At 43.0% G+C, this 18089-nt stretch overlaps 1 protein-coding gene across 8 annotated transcripts in view; it reads left to right on the top strand.

Annotated features, from left to right (window-relative positions):
- SIPA1L1 (signal induced proliferation associated 1 like 1) overlaps positions 1 to 17668 on the top strand; it is a 340274-nt gene extending 322606 nt beyond the window's left edge. For 7 of the 8 annotated variants that reach the window (XM_074365310.1, XM_074365312.1, XM_074365314.1 and 4 more), the window contains 5 exons: positions 1349 to 1595; positions 10684 to 10830; positions 12280 to 12394; positions 14892 to 14976; positions 15641 to 17668. In XM_074365310.1, the coding sequence (XP_074221411.1) occupies positions 1349 to 1595; positions 10684 to 10830; positions 12280 to 12394; positions 14892 to 14976; positions 15641 to 15784 (738 nt within the window). In that variant the 3' untranslated portion in view covers positions 15785 to 17668. The remainder of the gene's footprint in view (positions 1 to 1348; positions 1596 to 10683; positions 10831 to 12279; positions 12395 to 14891; positions 14977 to 15640) is intronic. The other variant, XM_074365313.1, reaches the window with a different exon arrangement.
- The last annotated feature ends 421 nt before the right edge of the window (positions 17669 to 18089 follow it).

The following is an 18089-nucleotide window of genomic DNA, read 5'->3' as shown; positions in this document are numbered from 1 at the left end:
GTAAGCATGTACACATACTTTGGGTTTAACTCATTGTGAATTTTGAAAAGTGAACACAGCTGGCTACACCTGGGGCTCATTTACAATGCATCTGATTAATCATTGTTTCATATTTATGCAGCAACTGCACGTACCACATTGTGGGTAGCTTTGACTTGAATAACCCTAGGCTTGCTGGACGGAAGTATGTTCCACACGTGAATGAGTCTGAACCTCAGCTCTGTTCTCAGCCTCTTAAATGGAGCTGTTGCCATATCATTATCTCTCTGTCCCTTCAAAGTATCATGGAAAGTTTGACAGTGGCTTCCTGCCAGCAGTGAGTCAGCCCTCCTACTCACATCCTCGCCTGTTCTGCACACTGTTCCCCCTGCCAAGGTGAACAATCATCTAAAAGGAACTGAATAAGGACTCCTCTGTTAACGGACCAAATGCCCCGCTGGCTTTCAGCATGCTGGATATTTCAATATTATTAATGTGTCTGTGGTTTCACCACGAATGGATTCTCAGAAGCTTGCTCTTTGCAGAAAAATCTCAAGTGAAAATCAAATCTAGTCACAAAGGCATAAGACGTTGACAAGATACAGCCGTCTGGAGCTTTTGTCATTTATATACAACTGTATAAGTACTTGTCATTTATAAAGATGACTTCCCCTATTTTTATTTCATGAAAAGAAATCCATCTCAAAAAATAATCTCTCAAACTCATTAAATATATTAGGAGTTAATGTTTATCAAGAGCCACCTATTATTTGAGTTAATATATTGTGATGCTCAAATGTTCCTGTTGCCCGGCAGACGTGCGGTCACATGACAAGCTTCTGAGGATCCCTTCTGGGCACCATGGCTGCTCCCCTGGGGACCATAACGCTATTTTGTAACGCCACTGATAAAACGCTATTGTGATCGTCCAGTGTTTCATGTAATCCTCATAATGATCCTGAGGTGTTGTGCCCTGTCTCAGTAGACGAGGAATTGGGCTCAGAGTGATTACATGATTTGGTCAAAGACATAGGATTCAAATAAAACACACCCTTGTCTGATCCTAAAGTCTTGTTAGCCGTGATATGATAGTGATGAATCTGCTTATCAGTCACATACCTGAATTTTGTGCTGAGCGCTGATTGGCTGCAGGCAGCGTGCTGAGCTATGCAGCCATGATGACCAGGAACTCCCATTTTAGCTCTCAGGGATGTGGACAGAGATGGTAGACCTTGGCTTCCTTGTTGGGCTCCAGGATTTGAAGGGTGGGGTCTACAAGAGTGATTTTGTTAACCCACTCATCCCCCGCCCCAGGTCTTGGGTACATGACCTGGAAAATTGACTCTGTTGTCTTGATGCTGTTTTTCAGTTCCACGCGCTCTCCTCTCCTCAGTCTCCTTTTCCCACCACCCCCACCTCAAGGCGGGCCTTGCACAGAACTCTGTCAGATGAGAGTATTTACAGTGGCCAGAGGGAGCACTTTTTCACCTCAAGGGCTTCACTTCTGGACCAAGCCCTGCCCAACGATGTCCTCTTCAGTAGCACGTACCCTTCTCTCCCCAAGTCTCTTCCGCTGCGGAGGCCCTCTTACACCTTGGGGATGAAGTCACTGCATGGTAAGTTTGTTCTCAGCTGCAGCTGAACAGCCCTACTGATGATGGTGTCCCCAGAAACACCTACCACTCAGTTTGCTCAGAGAATGAGAATTAGAGGAAGTGCTGAGTGCGGGCTCAGATTATCCAGGCTCACCAGCCCTCCCTCATTCAGCCTCTCACCTGTAATCTCAGATCATGGGGAATAGACCTTGAACCTCACCAGACCATGAGAGTCATCTAGGATGCTTGTTTTTGTTTTTATAAATAAGGTAAAACTGACATATAATATTATATTAGTTTCAGGTGTACAACATAATGGTTAGATATTTGTATATACTGCGAAATGATATGAGTGTAGTTAACATCCATCACCATACGTAGTGTAAGAGTTTTTATTCTGATGAGAACGTTTAAGATCTACTTTTATAGTAGTTTTTTCAAATATGCAAAACAGTGTTATTAACTATAGTTTCCATGCTATACATTTTATCCTCATGACTTACTTGTTTTATAACAAATCATATTGTTGGAAATTTGTCCTTTTAACTCCCTTCACTAATTTCAACTACCCTCACCCTGTACTTGTGACAACCACCAATCTGTTGTCTTTGCCTAAGAGCTCAATTTTTTTTTAAAGATTTCACAAAAAGTGTGATAGGTCATGCAGTTTTTGTGTTTTCTCTGACTTTTTCAATTAGCATAATGCCCTTAAGGTCCATCCATGTTGTTTCAAATGGCAGGATTTCATTTTTATGGCTGAATAAATTCCCATTGTGTGTGTGTGTGTGTGTGTCTATATACACACGCACACGCATGCACACATTTTCTTTATCCATTCATCCATTAGTGGACACCTAGGTGGCTTCCATGTCTTGGCTATTGTATATAATGCTGCAATGAACATGGGATGCATATATTTTTTCAAGTAAGTGTTTTTGATTTCCTTGGTTAAATACTAAGTAGAATTGCTGGATCATGTGGTAACTCTGTTTTTAATTTTTTTGAGGAACGGCCATACTGTTTTCCATAGTGGTTACACCAGTGTACATTCTCACCAGCCATGCACAAGAGCTCTCTTTCCTCCATAGTCTCACCAACATTGTTACTTCTTGTCTTTTTTATAATAGCCATTGAACAGGCATGAGGTGACATCTCAGTAGGGTTTTGATTTGCATTTCCTGGCTGATTAGTGATGTTGAGCGTCTTTTCATATACCTGTTGGCTCTCTGTATGTCTTTGGGAAAATGTCTATTCAAATCTTCTACCTGTTTTTCATTCAGATTGTTTGCTTTTTTGCTGTCGAGCTGTATGAGTTATTTGTATGTATTTTGAATACTAACCCCCATCAGATATATAATTTGCAAACATTTTCTCCCACTTGGTAGGTGGCCTTTTCTTTTTTTTAATGGTTCCCCTTGCCGTGCAGAAAGCAGCCTTATAGTTTGATGTAGTCATACTTGTTTATTTCTCGTTTTGTTGCCTTTGCTTTTGGTGTTAAATCCAAAAAAAAAAAAATTATCGCCAAGACTTCTGTCAAAGAACTTGCCACCTTTGTTTTCTTCTAGGAGTTTTATGGTTTCAGGTCTTACATTCAAGTCTTTAATTCATTATGAGTTAGCTTTTGTGTAAGCTATAAAATAGTGGTCCAGATTCATTCTTTTGCATGTGGTTTTCCAGTTTTCCCAGTGCCATTTATTGAAGAGACTGTCTTTTCCTCATTGTATATTCATGCCTCCTTTGTCCATAAATTAATTGACTGCGTATGTGGATTTCTGGGCTTTCTATTCTGTTCCGTTGATTTATCTGTCTGTTTTGATGCCAGTACAAACTATTTTATTGTGGCCCTGTAATAAAATTTGAAATCGGGAAGCGTGATGCCTCCAGCTTTTAGGTTCTTTTTCAAGACTGGTTTGGCTATTCAGGGCCTCTTGTGGTTCCATACAAATTTGAGGATTGCTGTATTTCTATGAAAAATGCCATTGAGATTTTGACAGGGATTGATGTGGATATGTAGATTGCTTTGGACAGTATGGACATTTTAACAATATTCTTCTAACCCATGAGCATTGAATATCTTCATTTGTATCTTCTTCAGTTTCTGTCATTAGTGTCTTATACTGTTTAGTGTACAGGTCTTTTACCACCTCGATTAAATTTATTCTTAGGCATTTTATTATTTTTGATGCAACTATATATGAGATTTCTTTCTTAATATCTGCTTTTGATAGTTATTGGCACATAGAAATGCAGCAGGTTTTTGTATATTGATTTTGTGTCCTACAACTTTCCTGAGTTCTTTGACTAGTTCTAATAATTTTTTGGTGGAGTCTTTAGGGTTTTCTATAAATAATGTTATCTGCAAATAGTGACAGTTTTACTCCATCTTTCCTAGATGCCTCTTATGTCTTTTTCTTGCCTAAGTGTTTGGGCTAGGACTTCCAATACTATGTTGAATAAAAGTGGTAAGAGTAGGCATCCTTGTCTTGCTCCTGATCTTAAAGGAAAAGCTTTCAGCTTTCTAAAGTTGAGTATGATGTTAGCTATGGGCTTGCCACATATGGCCTTTATTATGCTGAGGTATGTTCCCTCTATACTCAGTTTGTTGAGAGTTTTTAATGATAAATGGATGTTGAAAATGTAAAATGCTTTTCTGCATCTATTGAGATGATAATATGGTTTTTAGCTTTCATTTTGTTAATGTGGTGAGTAACAACATTACCGAACTATCCTTGCATCCCTGGAATAAAACCCACTTGAACATGGTGTATGATCCTCTTAATGTATTGTTGAATTTGGTTTTCTAATATTTTGCTGAGGAGTTTTGCATCTATGTTGATTGGGGATATTGTCCTATAATTTTTTCTTGTGGTGTCCTTGTCTGGTTTCCATATCAAGATAATGCTGGCCTTATTAAATGAGTTTGGAAGTGTTCCATCCTCTTCTATTTTTTGGAAGAGTTTGAGAAGGAATGGTATTAATTCTTCTTGGAATGTTTTTTGGAATTCATCAGTAAATCTGTCTGGGTTCCTGACTTTTGTTTGTTGGGAGGTTTGTGGTTACTGATTCAATGCCCTTATTAGTAATTGGTTTGTTCAGATTTCCTATTTCTTCATGATTCAGTCTTGGTAGGTTGTGTGTTTCATTTCCTCTAGGTTGTCCAGTTTGTTGGCAATCTCTGATGATCCTTTGTATTTCTGGGGTATCATATGTAACACCTCCTCTTTCATTTCTGATTTTGAGTCCTCTGTCTATTTTTTCTTTCTGAGTATAGCTAATGTTTGTCAATTTTGTTTATCTTTTCAAAGAACCAGCTCTTAATTTCATCAGTCTTTTTTAAATTATCTTTTTAGTCTTGATTTCATTTATTTTACTCTGATCTTTGTTATTTTCTTCCTTTTACTCAATGTGGGCTTTATTCTTCTTTTCCTAGTTCCTTGAGATGTAAAATTTGGTTGTTTGAGGTCTTTCTTGTTTCTTGATATAGACATTCATTGCTATGAACTTCCCTCTTAGAACTGCTTTTGCTGCATCCCATAATTTGGTGTGTTATATTTCCATTTTCATTTGTCTCAAAGTATTTTTTTTAAATTTCTCTTTTGATTTCTTCTTAGACCCATTGGTTGTTCAGTAGCATATTGTTTAATCTCTACCTATTTGTGAATTTTCCAGTTTTCCCCTGTAATTAATTTCTAGTACATACCATTGTGGTCAGAAAAGATGCTTGATGTGATTTCACTCTTCTTAAATTTACTAAGAGTTGTAGCCTAAGATACGGTCTGTCCTGGAGAATACTGCATGTGCACTTGAGAAGAACAAGTATTCTGCTGCTTTGTAATGGACTGTTTTATGTATGTTTGTTAAGTTCATCTGGTATAACATGTCATTTAAGGTCATTGTTTCCTTACTTAGTTTCTGTCTGGATGATCTATCATTTGTTGAAAGTGGTGTATTAAAGTCCCCTACTATTATTGTATTTCTGTCTATTCTTTTAGGTCTTTTAATGTTTGCTTTATATAATTAGCTGCTCCTATGTTGTGTGCATAAACATTTACAAATGTTATATCCTCTTGTTGAATGATTCCTTTATCATTATGTCATGATCTTCTTTGTCTTAAAGTCTGTTTCATCTAAGTATAGCTACCCCAACTTTCTTTTGGTTTCCATTTGCACAGAGTATCTTTTTCCATCCCTTTCAGCCTGTATGTGTTCTTACATGTGAAGTGAGTCTCTTAAAGGCAACAATTAGATAGATCTGGATATTTTATCTGTTTAGCCACTCTATGTCTTTTAATTGAAGAATTTTTCTTTTATATTTCAGGCAATTGTTGATGGTTATGGACTTTTATTACCATTTTATTGTTTTCTGGCTGTTTCGTAGTTCCTGTGTTCCTTCTTTTACTGTCTTCCTGTGTGGTTTGATGACTTTCTTTAGGGGTGTGCTTTGACTTCTTTATCTTTTGTGTATCTACCATAGAATTTTGCTTTGTGGTTAGCATGAGGCTTACTTAAGACAATTTATAACAGTGTATTTTAAGTTGATAACAACTTAAGTTTGAACATATTCTAAAGCTCTAATTTTTGCTCTCCCCCCATTTTATGTTTTTATGTCACATTTTACATCTTTTTATCTTGTGTATCCCTTAACTAACTGTTGTAGTTAGGGTTATTTTTACTACTTCTGTCTTCTAACCTTCATACTAGTTTTATGAGTGGTTAACCCACCACCTTTACTATATACTTACTTTTTCCAGTGAGATTTATACTTTCATATGTTTTCTTGTTACTAATTAGCATTCTTTCTCTCTGCTTAAAAAAGACCCTTTAACATTTCTTGTAAGGCTGGGGACTAGTGTGAACTCTTTTAGCTTTTTTGCTTGTCTGGAATTCAATTCTGAATGACAGCTTTGCCAGGTAGAGTGTTTTTTGTTGGCAGTTTTTTTTTTCCCCCCTTTACCACTTTGAATATCTCATGCCATTCCCTTCTGAAAGTTTCTACTGAAAAATGTGCTGGTAGTCTAGTGGGGGTGAGTTCCCTTCCACATAACAAGTTGTTTTTCTCTTGCTGCTTTTAAGATTCTCTCCTCCTCTCTAACTTTTCACATTTTTACTTGTCATATGTTCTGGTGTGGATCTCTTTGGATTCATCGTTTTGGAGCACTCTGGACTCCCTGGATCTGGATATCTGTTTCTTTTTGCAGGTTAGGGAAGTTTTCAGTCATTCAAACAAGTTTTCTGCCCTCTTCTCTCTCCTTCTGGGGCCCCTATAATGTGAATGTTGGTCCACTTGATGTTGCTCCATAAGTCCGTGGAGCTATCTTCACTGTTTCTCAATCTTTTTTCTTCTTGCTGCTCTGACTGGGAAAGTTCCCTGTGTTTGACTTTACTGATTCTTTCTTCTGCTCCATCTAGTCTGCTGTTTAAACCCTTTAGTGTATTTTTCAGTCCACTTATTGTATACTTCAGCTTTGTGACTTCTGTTTGGTACTTTCTTGTATGTTCTGTGTCTTTGTTGAAGTTCTCATTGTGTCCATCCATTCTTCTCCTGAGCTTGGTGAGTGTCTTTAGGACCATCATTTTGACCTCTTCATCAGGTAGGTTATTTACCTTCATTTCACTGAGGATTGTTCCTGAGGTTTTTCTTGTTTTCTCATTTGGGACATTTTCCTTTGTTTCTCTGTCTTCCTTGACTCTCTCTGTTGGTTTCTTTGCATTAGATAAAACAGTCATCTCTCCCAGTCTTGAGGAGTCACCTCATGTAGAAGATGAACCTTATCTTTCTACTGTGCCCAACCTCCTGGTTGTCTCTCAAACCTTTGTGATTGTCCAAGCAGCCTATTTTATGTTCATTAGCCTCTTGTAGTTGAGGATTTGACAAGACCTGTCAGTGTCTCCAAGGGGAGGATCTCAGTCAGTACCTAGATTCAGGCTGATTAGAAACCAGAACCTCAGGCAGCAGCTATTAAAGTATGCAAAACTGTACAGTCCTGTGGAACCACAAGGATAAGCACTCTAGGACAAGCAAATAGGTCTTCTTCCCCAGAAAGATGGGGGTTGCAGTAGGGGGGTTCTGTCTGCTGTCTAGCAGCTCCCCAGGGATAGTAGCCTGCCAGGAACTGTGTCTCCAGTTGTTAAGAGTTCTGTGGGACCCAGGAACATAAGCCCCCCTTGGCCTTCAGAGCCAGGTGACTGAGGGGCAGCCCCTATGGAGCAGCCACAAAACTCAGGCACCTGATGTGTGTAAAAGCTCTCCTTTGGGCTACTTGTTGAAAATACAGATTTTCAGGTGGGGGAGGGTATAGGTCAGTGGTAGAGCACATGCTTAGCATGCATGAGATCCTGGGTTCAATCCCCAGTACCTCCATTTAAAAATAAATCAATCAATCTAATTACCTCTCCCCCCATTTCCTACCCCCCAAAAATGCAGATTTCCAGGCTTCACCTAAGACCTGCTGAATTTGAATATAAAAATGTGGTGTGGGAATTAGTATTTTTACCAGCTACTGTTAGGATTGGGCAAATTTGGCTAACACTAGATTAGTTTCGTTATTTATTATTTTATTATTACATATTATTAGTTTAATTGTATCTACTGGCTCTCCCGAGCCACGCCATTTGTTCTGCCTTTCCCCAGCTGTGAGAATATTACCTGTGGTGTCGGCCACCCATCTGTTGACTCATGCATTCATTCATTCATTCATGCACTGAGTAAGTGGGTATTATTTTAGAAAAAGGCTTATTGATGAGCATCTCCATGTTTTTCCCTTTGATTCATAAATGCCTGATTTCCTCAATGACCTTACTAGATCCCAGTGTTATTAAGGGCCATAGTGGGGGCCTGTGGATTTTGTTTTTTTCTTCCTTGTCTCTCTGTCCAACTCCATTCCAGGGTTCTGCACCTGCCCTCCCCACTGTAGCCCAGCACAGCAGATACTTATCATGAAACCTGTGTTCCCGCTTGTTTTTCATAAGTACGGCTGCAACGCCACCTCCCTCTTGTGCTTTATCCTTTCGTGAATTCTGCTAGAGCTTTCCCTCCCTCAGTGTCCATTGATACCCCATTTCCTTCCTTCTGCTGCTTCTTTGGGGCAGTATTGTCTTTAGCTCTCCTGCTTGCATAGTCTGCTTTCTCCCCACATCATTCCTGAGCTCTCAACTCCCTCTCATGAGTGTTCCTCCCTCAACTCCATCCTGCTCCCCGACACAGCCCCTCCCTTGTCACCCTTGGCAGACATCACTCAAGGATCACCCCCACCTCCTCCCTCTTCACATCCAACTGCAGCTCAAATCTGGCTTCTCTTTGCTCTGAGAGGTCACCCTCCAGGAACCAAAGTTGACACATGAAATGACTGCTTTTTACCACCCAGACTCTAGACACCGCCTCCTAAGAGTGACCTAAATGGTAACCACCCCTCCTCCCCTTCTCTCCCTGCCTTGGGACCACTCTCCCCTCAAGTCCATCCCTCCTACAACTTCCTGCCTACCTCCAATGCTTCTTTCATGTCCCTTTTTTAACCTTTGTAGCGATAATAGCAAACCTTCCGTGAAGGCCTGTCTGCATGTGCTGCGTTACAGTAGACCCTACCTCCTCGAAGCTCACATGCTAAGAGAACGGCCTTGAAATCTGCCTCCCGCCCGCGGTCTCTGTCCAGCCGAGGGAGCCTGGGCTGGAAGGCCTGGCGCTGAGGAAGGGAAGGAACGGGTGCCCCCTCTCGGAGCAGCCTCCCATCACCTCTTCTTGCTTTCCTGAGAGTCGGGCAGCAGCCGCAGTGCCCCCACACCCCGAACTGGCCGATCCTTGCTGGGCTGATCCCTCTACCTTGGTCTTGTGGGCTTGACCACCCCATAGGTGTCTCAGGAATGGGCGACTTCTTTCTTTCCCAAATAGAAATTTGAGCCCCAGGGATAAAAGAGCTGAAGGGTTGTGAGTGACACACAGAATTGTCTGTTCCTGCTATTCATCCTTGGTGGGAGCAAGCTTAAATAGAACTGAGCCTTTACTATCAGGCAGTGTCTGTTGGTTTCCATTTACTCAAAATTGTGCTAATTTTAAGCACATCAGTAACTAGCAGCCGTGCTTCAGAGTGGTTCTTTATGTAATTTGAAAGGAAAACAAGCACTAAATATACTCTGGTTTACAGGCTATCATCATTGGCAGCTCCTTACAAACAGGTATTTCTGGAGTTGCTTATAGATTTTTAACTGAGAGCTTCGCTCTTGGCTGTTTGCGTGGATTCTGCGGGTGGCGCATCCCAAGGAGGCGCACGTTCTGCCCTCATTTCCACCCCAGCTTCTGCTGCATTGAGAGCATCTTCATTTCATGAGCTCCCTTTCCCACCTTCTCTGCCGGTATCAGCCTGAGCCGTAACAGCACACCTCCGCTGCACAGAGTGGCTCGTTGCACCTGCTCCTCCCAGGCCCAGCCTAGGCAAAGAGGAGTTGTTACTATAGTTTAATACTTGTATTTTTTTTTTAATTGTCACCTTAGAAGGGGCTTGGGATGTTGGGCTGCTGTAAACCAAAACTGATGCCAAGAGTTGCTTATTGTGTCCTTTGGAAGGAGAAGGATGCTGACACCAGTTAACCTGTGTTACTCCACTGGGTGACCCAGCCCTCACTCTCACGTGCTCGGATTTGGTTCTCACACCACCCTGGATACACCCAACTGGAGAAACCAGTGGGCCATCCCTGGGATACGGGACAGATGTGGGCCACGGATGGGTCTGTCCCTCCCCAGTCCCAGGGGTGCTGGGGGTCCAATGCGGGTAAAAATAAGCTTTAGTATCCCCTCCCACAGGCATCCACGAGCCTCCCAGGTTTGGCTGCAAAACCCAGCTCTCTGTGAAGTCATCCCCTTCATAACTTTTCCGTGACTCCCATCACTAGAAATGGGACAGTGGGGGTTATTAAAAAAAAAAAAATGAAGACTGGAGGAAGCCAGTTCCTAGTTCCACTCAGCTTTAGAATGGCCACTAATGGCCTGTTAGACTAGAAACTGATTCCAGGTAACGAATAACTTACAGATCTATCGTGGCAAACAGGAAATGTGTAAAATTTTGAGTGGTTCTGCTGCAGGCATGAGAAGTCTCTTATTCCTTGTCCCTTCCTGCAGGAGAGTTCTCGGCCTCAGACAGCTCGCTCACTGATGTCCAGGAGACCCGGAGGCCGCCCATGCCCGACCCCGGCCTGATGCCGCTGCCCGACGCTGCTGCGGATTTGGACTGGTCCAACCTAGTGGATGCTGCCAAGGCCTATGAGGGTGAGTCCGCTGACCATCCAGGCTGGGCCACGCTGAGGTCATGGGCAGTGTGAGCTGCTCTGGACATACTGACAGCTCTGGACACACTGACAGCACATGCATTTCACCAGCACAGCCAGAAACCAGGTGAGCTGACAGTTCTCGAGCACGTGGTAGGACCCATGCTGTTGGATTTAATCAGGTGGAACCTGGTGTTTCCTCACATAGGAGTTCATAATTCGGATGCCTCCCCTCCCTGCACGTGGGATGGGCAGAGCGCAGAGGAATCCTAGCTATCACTTGAATGAAAACACAGGTCCAGAGAGAGTTTTTCATCATGTGTTTTCATCATTGCCAAATGCACAGCTGGATGTGTTAGGATGCTTGTCCTGCTGGGCCCAGCCCCAGTCCCCACAAACGTCAGGTCCTCCCTCCGCCCCTCTCACTCATCTCTCCCAGGTGTGGTTGCGTGCTTTCTGTCTGCAGTGCTCCTGGTCAGCCCACTGGCTCTGTGCTTGTGTTAAGCCAGTGGTCTTCAAATGCAGGCCCTTAGACTAGTGCGGACATGCTCTGCTGAAATACAAAAAACTAGAAGTAATGCTTTCTGTGTTGACACGAGGTTGTCACGTATCTTTTTTTTTTTTTAATATACTGACTCTACAATTGTCATTCCAAAATTTTTTTGGTGCTAAAATGTTCTTTGTAAAATGATGATGCTAGTAAATGATTGGTTTTTGAGGTTTTGTTCTATTGCCCTTGCTTGGAAAAATGAAAGTTGCTATTCAGTCAAGCTCCAATTTTCAGAGGAAATTGACTAGGCCATGGAATTCAAAAGTCAGGCAACCACAGAGCAGTGAACAGTAAAGCCCCATTTTAGCTGATGACAAGTCCCCAGCACTCACTTGATTGTAAATTTCAACGTGTTGGTCACTCTCCTTAATATAAAATCAGTTTTGTTTTCTTAATGGGAAATTTTTTTGATTTTGTTCCTTAGCTCCAGCTTGAAGTTGGTGTATTTTGAAACAGAGCAGGTATGGCTCTAGGTTAAAGCCCATCGAGGCGGCCAGGCGTCTCGTGGAGGACACCCTTCACAAAGCCTCAAGCAGCTTAATACTAGGTCTTTAACACATTGTGTGGCGTCACTGAGTGGAAAGCCTTGGTCTGGAAGTTTGGCACAAGTTTTGTTCCCAGGGAAGCATTGAATAGAATGCTACTTTGATGAGTAAGGGAAAAGCAGGAATAGAAATTGATTCAAAACAATTATTTTTAAAAAAGAAATTACAAGGCTACTATCCTCTTCCAGGTAAAACAGTAAACATTTTGTCCTGGGAGGGTTGGGAGATAAGGTTTCCGATGTGTTCCTCCCTGTCGATTAGAGTTGACTGTCCACTGGGGCGTTGCTTGGCTTCTGATAGAGAGGGCCCAGGATGTGTCTCCAGAATTCTGAATGGTTTCTTCTCCCTTTTCCAGTCCAGAGAGCCTCGTTCTTTGCTGCTAGTGATGAAAACCATCGCCCTCTGAGTGCTGCATCCAACAGTGACCAGCTTGAGGACCAGGCTCTGGCCCAGATGAAGTCTTACAGCAGGTCAGTCACCACTCTTCACCTCGCGTCATATCCACGGGTGACAGCCGGCGATGGGGCCACATGGGTTCCCTGAATGAAGCTCAGCCCTAGGGTGCCAGACACTCACCTTGTAGTTAGTTACTGTAAACACTGTTAAATTGTTCTTGATGACTTAAAGTCATAATTATGACAATTCATGACTATTTAATGCCATAGTACGTTTTATGTCTTGAGGGTCTATTAGGTAAGCTAAGAGAAATCATTTGCAGTAAATAAGAACCAGACTCAAGGACTAAACATGTAGGAGTCTGAGCTTAAGTCTCTTCCCCAGCTGTCAGTCGTGCTTATAAATGTGCCTGCGTCTCCCTCTGTTCTGCTTCAGACCTACATTAGAACTGGGTCCCCAGGAGGAGCATTAAGATTTCCTTCAGCTGTTGTTTTACTTATTTTACATAGAAGTATGAACGATGACCTTAACTATGGAGAGGCTGACTGTCCCATTTCCCCCTCAGTTTCAGATGGTGAAGTTGTTAGGTAAATGGGTGATACTATTATATATTAACGCATCCCAGCAGTCAGCTGTGGACACGTAGTAAGCACTCCTTGATGCAGAATCATGTCATCCATTTGAAATCTCTTCTTTAAAAACCTTTCGAGAATGATTAAGAATCCAGGTAGCTATAAAACTTGGTCAGAAACAGCCACTAAACAGGAAGAGTGAGGCTAGAATAGAGTGCACAGATAACCTGAGGAAGACGTCTTAAGTCTGCAAGGAAACCCTCTTCACGGAGAAAGCGAAAGAGTCATGGGTTGTTTGTTACAAGTGTAACGGACTGATGCGGCCTTCATCCTGCCACTAGGACTGCTGAGGAAGGAAAGTGGTGGTCAGTTTGGCTGTCGAGAACTTTAAAAAAAAAAAAATGTTAGCGTCGGTGGGGAGAGCCCCAAATGTAGCTTTTTAGGATGAAGAGAAGCCTGAGTGAGCAGGGACTGTTCTCCTGAGAAGGGATTATGAAACAGTCCTTAAATCTTTGTAAAATCTTTGTAGAATCATAAGATGAGGATGGGGTCTTTTCTTTGTTCAGTGTGGGTGAGCCAATACAGATGGAGTTAAACCTGTTTGTAAAGGTTATCAGTGCACACACAGACACGCAGTCCATTTTGCAAGTCTTCAGAAGCCAAGCTGGCCTACTGAGAGTTATTGACAGTGGCTGCATCAGCTGCGCCAGGAGCTGGGACAGTGGACTCAGTGGCTTGTGAAGGACAGCCCTGCCCTACCCTCCCCCCTCCACCCCACTTCAGTATTTCTGTTCAGCACCAGCCTGATTCTGTCACCCGTTTAGCCTTCAACCCATGCGGATCTGACCCGCTAGTGAGGTCATGGATTGTGGCTGACCACTTCCCTTTTAAAATCTACTCACTGTCAGCGTTTAATTGGTTGTCCTGTCTTAGACTTTCGAGGTCATGATCATTCCCTTCTACTTACAGCCTGTGTGTCACACTCCATGCCCCTGTGGGCTGGCTGTGGATCTGGAATTAGAAGACAGCCACACATCTTCCTGTAGGTCAGGAATTCTAGCTTGAACTTCTGATTTTTAAAGTAAAGGAATTTTTGGCATCATGAAATAAAAGGTATTCAAGTCACTGCCTCTTCCCCTTTGACCTCCGGAAAGAGGAAGCTGCATATAATCCCAATGGGAGCCTTGAGATTTTTGGTTGTTTGACTCTGGGAACTCACTGGGAAATTTTCCGAGGCTTGAATTCAAGTGGAGGAGCGCAGAGGAAAGGAGTTGACAGGGTCTTCAGCCCCGGCCCAGCTGAGTCACCTGTCCGGCCGGCGGCATGGCCTTCTCATCCATTACATCCCCTTCCATTCAGTGCTCCCTAGCCTAGCCTTTTTAGCACTTAAATGAAATGGGAGAAAATGAGCAGATAAGAAAATTGTGGGCCTTAGTGTTTGCTCATCATAATAGCAAAGCATTTAAGACATTAAGGTTGGACTGACAAGCTTCTGAAAGATGTAGTCTTATCTTTAAAATACTTAGATATTTAAACTAGCCTAAGTTAAAAGACTTGGGCATGATAAATCAGCTGCCACTGGATGAGTAGTCACAGGCTTGACTTACCTGGATCGCCCCAACCCTTCCCCAGCCTGACACGCTCACACAGAGGAGTAGCTCTCCTTAAAGCGACTCCTTTCACTGTTTGACAGTTGCGTCTGCCAGAAAGTCCCTCTCGTGCCGCCGAAGAGCCCTTGTTCACTTGGTGTCCAACATTCTTTGGTCACAGAGACGCAGCATCTTTGACAAAATCAAAGCAATCTTTGATTGGCTGTAATTCACACTTATATTACCTTTCGTTAAGATTGCCATTTTTAAAAAACGTGCGTTGGGGCACCATGCTGAGTCATTTGACATTGCAAACAGTTCTGTAAATATAGCTGGCTCTGAAACAAAAGGCCAGGCAAACCCAGCCATGGAGGCTCCTGACAACCTGGTCTCTTATTTCTTGTTCCCAGCAGTAAAGATTCCTCTCCCACTCTGGCTTCTAAAGTGGACCAGCTGGAAGGGATGCTGAAGATGCTTCGAGAAGATCTAAAGAAGGTAAACACACATTCTCAAAGCGGGTTGCCCAGTGCATGCAAGCTGCCCTTAAACCTCGAGAGCCCTTGGTCTCTAGTGTTAGTGGAGTAAGTTGTGGGCGTTTTCTGTTTTCTTGCTACACACGCCTTTGGGGGCGGGTGGGCGTGGGGCCTGGTTCCACTGACACAGAGTGCAAGACGGCCTTCATTGTACACGTACAGAAAAAGCGTTCCCTTTTTTGGTGAAAGCCTTTAAACCTCCGCCAGCCCCCTCTGAGCCCTCTCCCGGCCTCCCCACCCCTCGTATCAGCGGTCCACAGCCCAGACCCACATGTCCTCATTGATATCCGGGCAAGATACTGTTTTGTTTCTTAAACAATCATCTAAAAAGTAACAATCGTCTAAAAAGTAAGGCAGCCCTTATTCCTTATTATTTAACAAAGACATTAAACTGCGCAGTCATGTACTTACAGTCCAAAATAAACCTGTGGTGGATCTCTCTGGACGTCCTGCTCCCGGGGTGAGAGCATCTTAAAACGCCCAGGGCCAGCCCACGTAGACACCTGTTTAGTGGAATGAAGAGGAGAAATAAGGGTCAAGTGCAGAGAGAGCCCCAGCCACTCCTCCCAGCGGCTGGGCGAGGCGGGCCCCTTCCGAGTCCCTCTCTGCCCTGCTCTCCCTCCCAGGAGAAAGAGGACAAGGCCCACCTCCAGGCAGAAGTTGAGCACTTGCGGGAGGACAACCTGAGGCTGCAGGAGGAGTCCCAGAATGCCTCCGACAAGCTGAAGAAGTTCACAGAGTGGGTCTTCAACACCATAGACATGAGCTAGGCCAGGACAGGGGGCCGCGGGGGCGCCCTCTCTGGCAAGGTCTTGTAGCCCCCAAGTTCCGCCGGTGAAGGCATTCTCAGAGCCCCCCACCCAGCTCCCGACTTGGCCCCTTTTCGGGGAGTGCACAACACAACAACTGCAGATCAACAATCATTGTCTGCCTTTTGTAGAAAAGAAAAAGAAAAAAAAGGTAAATAAAAATTTTAAAAAGTAAAATAAAAGTTTAACTGCTAAAATGTGAATGTCTTTATTTTTTTGCACAATATCTTTATCTGTTATGTATTTAAAAAGAAACTGGGCCTAGGACCAGGGTCTCTCCCACCCCGGCCCATCTGCCCCTATTTCCATCAGCTCTTTCTTTTATCTATTTCAGGTAACCCAAGCTTTCCCCTTGTTATCCTGGCAAATGTCATTGTTCCTAGGAAAATAAAGTTTTTAAAAACTGTTTATTTGGGGAGGGGGATTTCCTTACCTTCGTTCTTGAAACACCTGTGGAGGGAGGTGGTTTCAGACAACGTCTACCTGCTTTGAATGGCTTGTGCATGAGCTAGTGATGTTTGTACTTACCTTACAGAGATCAACAGAGTCGGGGTTAGTTAACAATAGCAAATCAGTGAACCAGAGAGGCGGAGACGAGCCTGCGGGCCACGCCCTTTTTCTGTCCTGCATTGTGACATCACTACTTCATCCTTCCCCCCAGGGAGATGGTCCCAGGGGCTGTGTGCTCCTCAGAGCTGGCGCCCTTTTTGTTTGGCTTGAGTCCCTCTAAATTGGAATCAGCCTTTCTATAGCTTCCTGGCTCCCAACAGTAATCGGTTTCAATTCCTCCAAACTGAAAATCTTATGACTTGTATGCATTTTGGTCAAAAGTGTAGTTCTTGGAGATTTTTTTTTTTAAAAGATAACAAGTGGCAAAACTATTTTTAGCTCGCTCAAAATGATCACATTAATAAAGTAATAAATCCTTTCTCTCCAGAGCAAGACTTCACCAGTATTTGTAACTAGGAAAAGTGAATGTTAAATTGTGAACTTTTAATACTTAATTAGGAGCAATGACTGTGATAATGGAATGGGCTTTTGAGACCTGCATGTCCTGGTGTGCAATTTCAGCCCAGCATTTTCTGCATCCTTGTGCGGCCGTCCACAGGGTTCTGCTGCAGAAATGATTGACGTGCTGTTTTTCCCATCTAGTGATGCAGCTGCTTTGGGTCCCTGGCCATTGTTCCAAGGCTCGCAGTCCCACGCAGCACAGAGACACTGGGCCACCAGTGTTGAGAGGCCCCAGGGGAGCCCCTGGTGGCCTAGTTTCTTCTTGCCTTGACTTTGTCACTGAATTACCACCTGTGCCCCTTCAGTGGCGACTCTGGTCTAAGGGAACATTCAGCAATCTAGTGGCATCTGCTCAGAAGTTCCCTGCCCCGAGGAATCTCAAATCCTTCCTGTCTCCATCCCTGAAAGAAACAGGGTGGATTTTCCTCTCTTCTCTCCCCACCCCCATCACCAGACTTTTATGCTACAGTTTCATTCATTATTGTGATTTCTCCATGGGATTTTTTTTTTCCTGGTGACACTTGTCATGGAAATAGGAAGATTTCGGAGTGCTTTGTAAAGATCTCAGTTGTCTGTCTCTTTCTCTCTTTGACTTGTATGAAGGAGATTGTACGTTGCCTGATAATCTCTTTATAAATGAGAAATACCGCTAACATCCAAGCATTCTGAAGTCTTGCTTATCCTTCAGAGTTTAGTTTTTATTTTGTTTTACATTTTGTTTGGGGACTTGGGGCAAGCTATTTATGAGTTTTGCAACAGAGTTCTTGTTTGAAGCCTTTGAAGACTACTTGTAAAATTTAAACAATAAAATTCATTTTAAACGCTCTTTTAAAACGCTTTGGTATTATTGCTTGAGGTTTTCTTATTTGAAAGACCACCCAGTAGTAATTCACGGACCCGCCTTGTATCCTAATTTTTCCATCAGACTCCATTAACACCCAAGATGATTCTTGAAACTTTCTGTCCCTTTTAATAACTTTTTTGCTCTCTGCTCACATGTCCATAGAGAATTCCTAATTTGCCTTCTCTGCTTACGATTTAACATTTGCAGAGTGCTTTATAATTAGTTCCCTCTTTATTATCCATGTGTGGATTTTCCGTAACAACATTGTCATTCCCTGAGACCAGCACATTTTTGGACTCCTCTACTGCATCTCCCAACTCTCAACATTAGATGTTACATGCCCAGGGAATACAAATGCCTGTTAATATTAGGCTGTGCAAAATATAATTAGAAAAGTTAATCTACTGAAAA

The sequence above is a fragment of the Camelus bactrianus genome, chromosome 6, assembly GCF_048773025.1.
Source record: "Camelus bactrianus isolate YW-2024 breed Bactrian camel chromosome 6, ASM4877302v1, whole genome shotgun sequence".
Lineage (NCBI taxonomy): Eukaryota > Metazoa > Chordata > Mammalia > Artiodactyla > Camelidae > Camelus > Camelus bactrianus.
The sequence above is the reverse complement of the archived record's forward strand: the minus strand, read 5'-3'. Positions and strand labels throughout refer to the sequence as shown.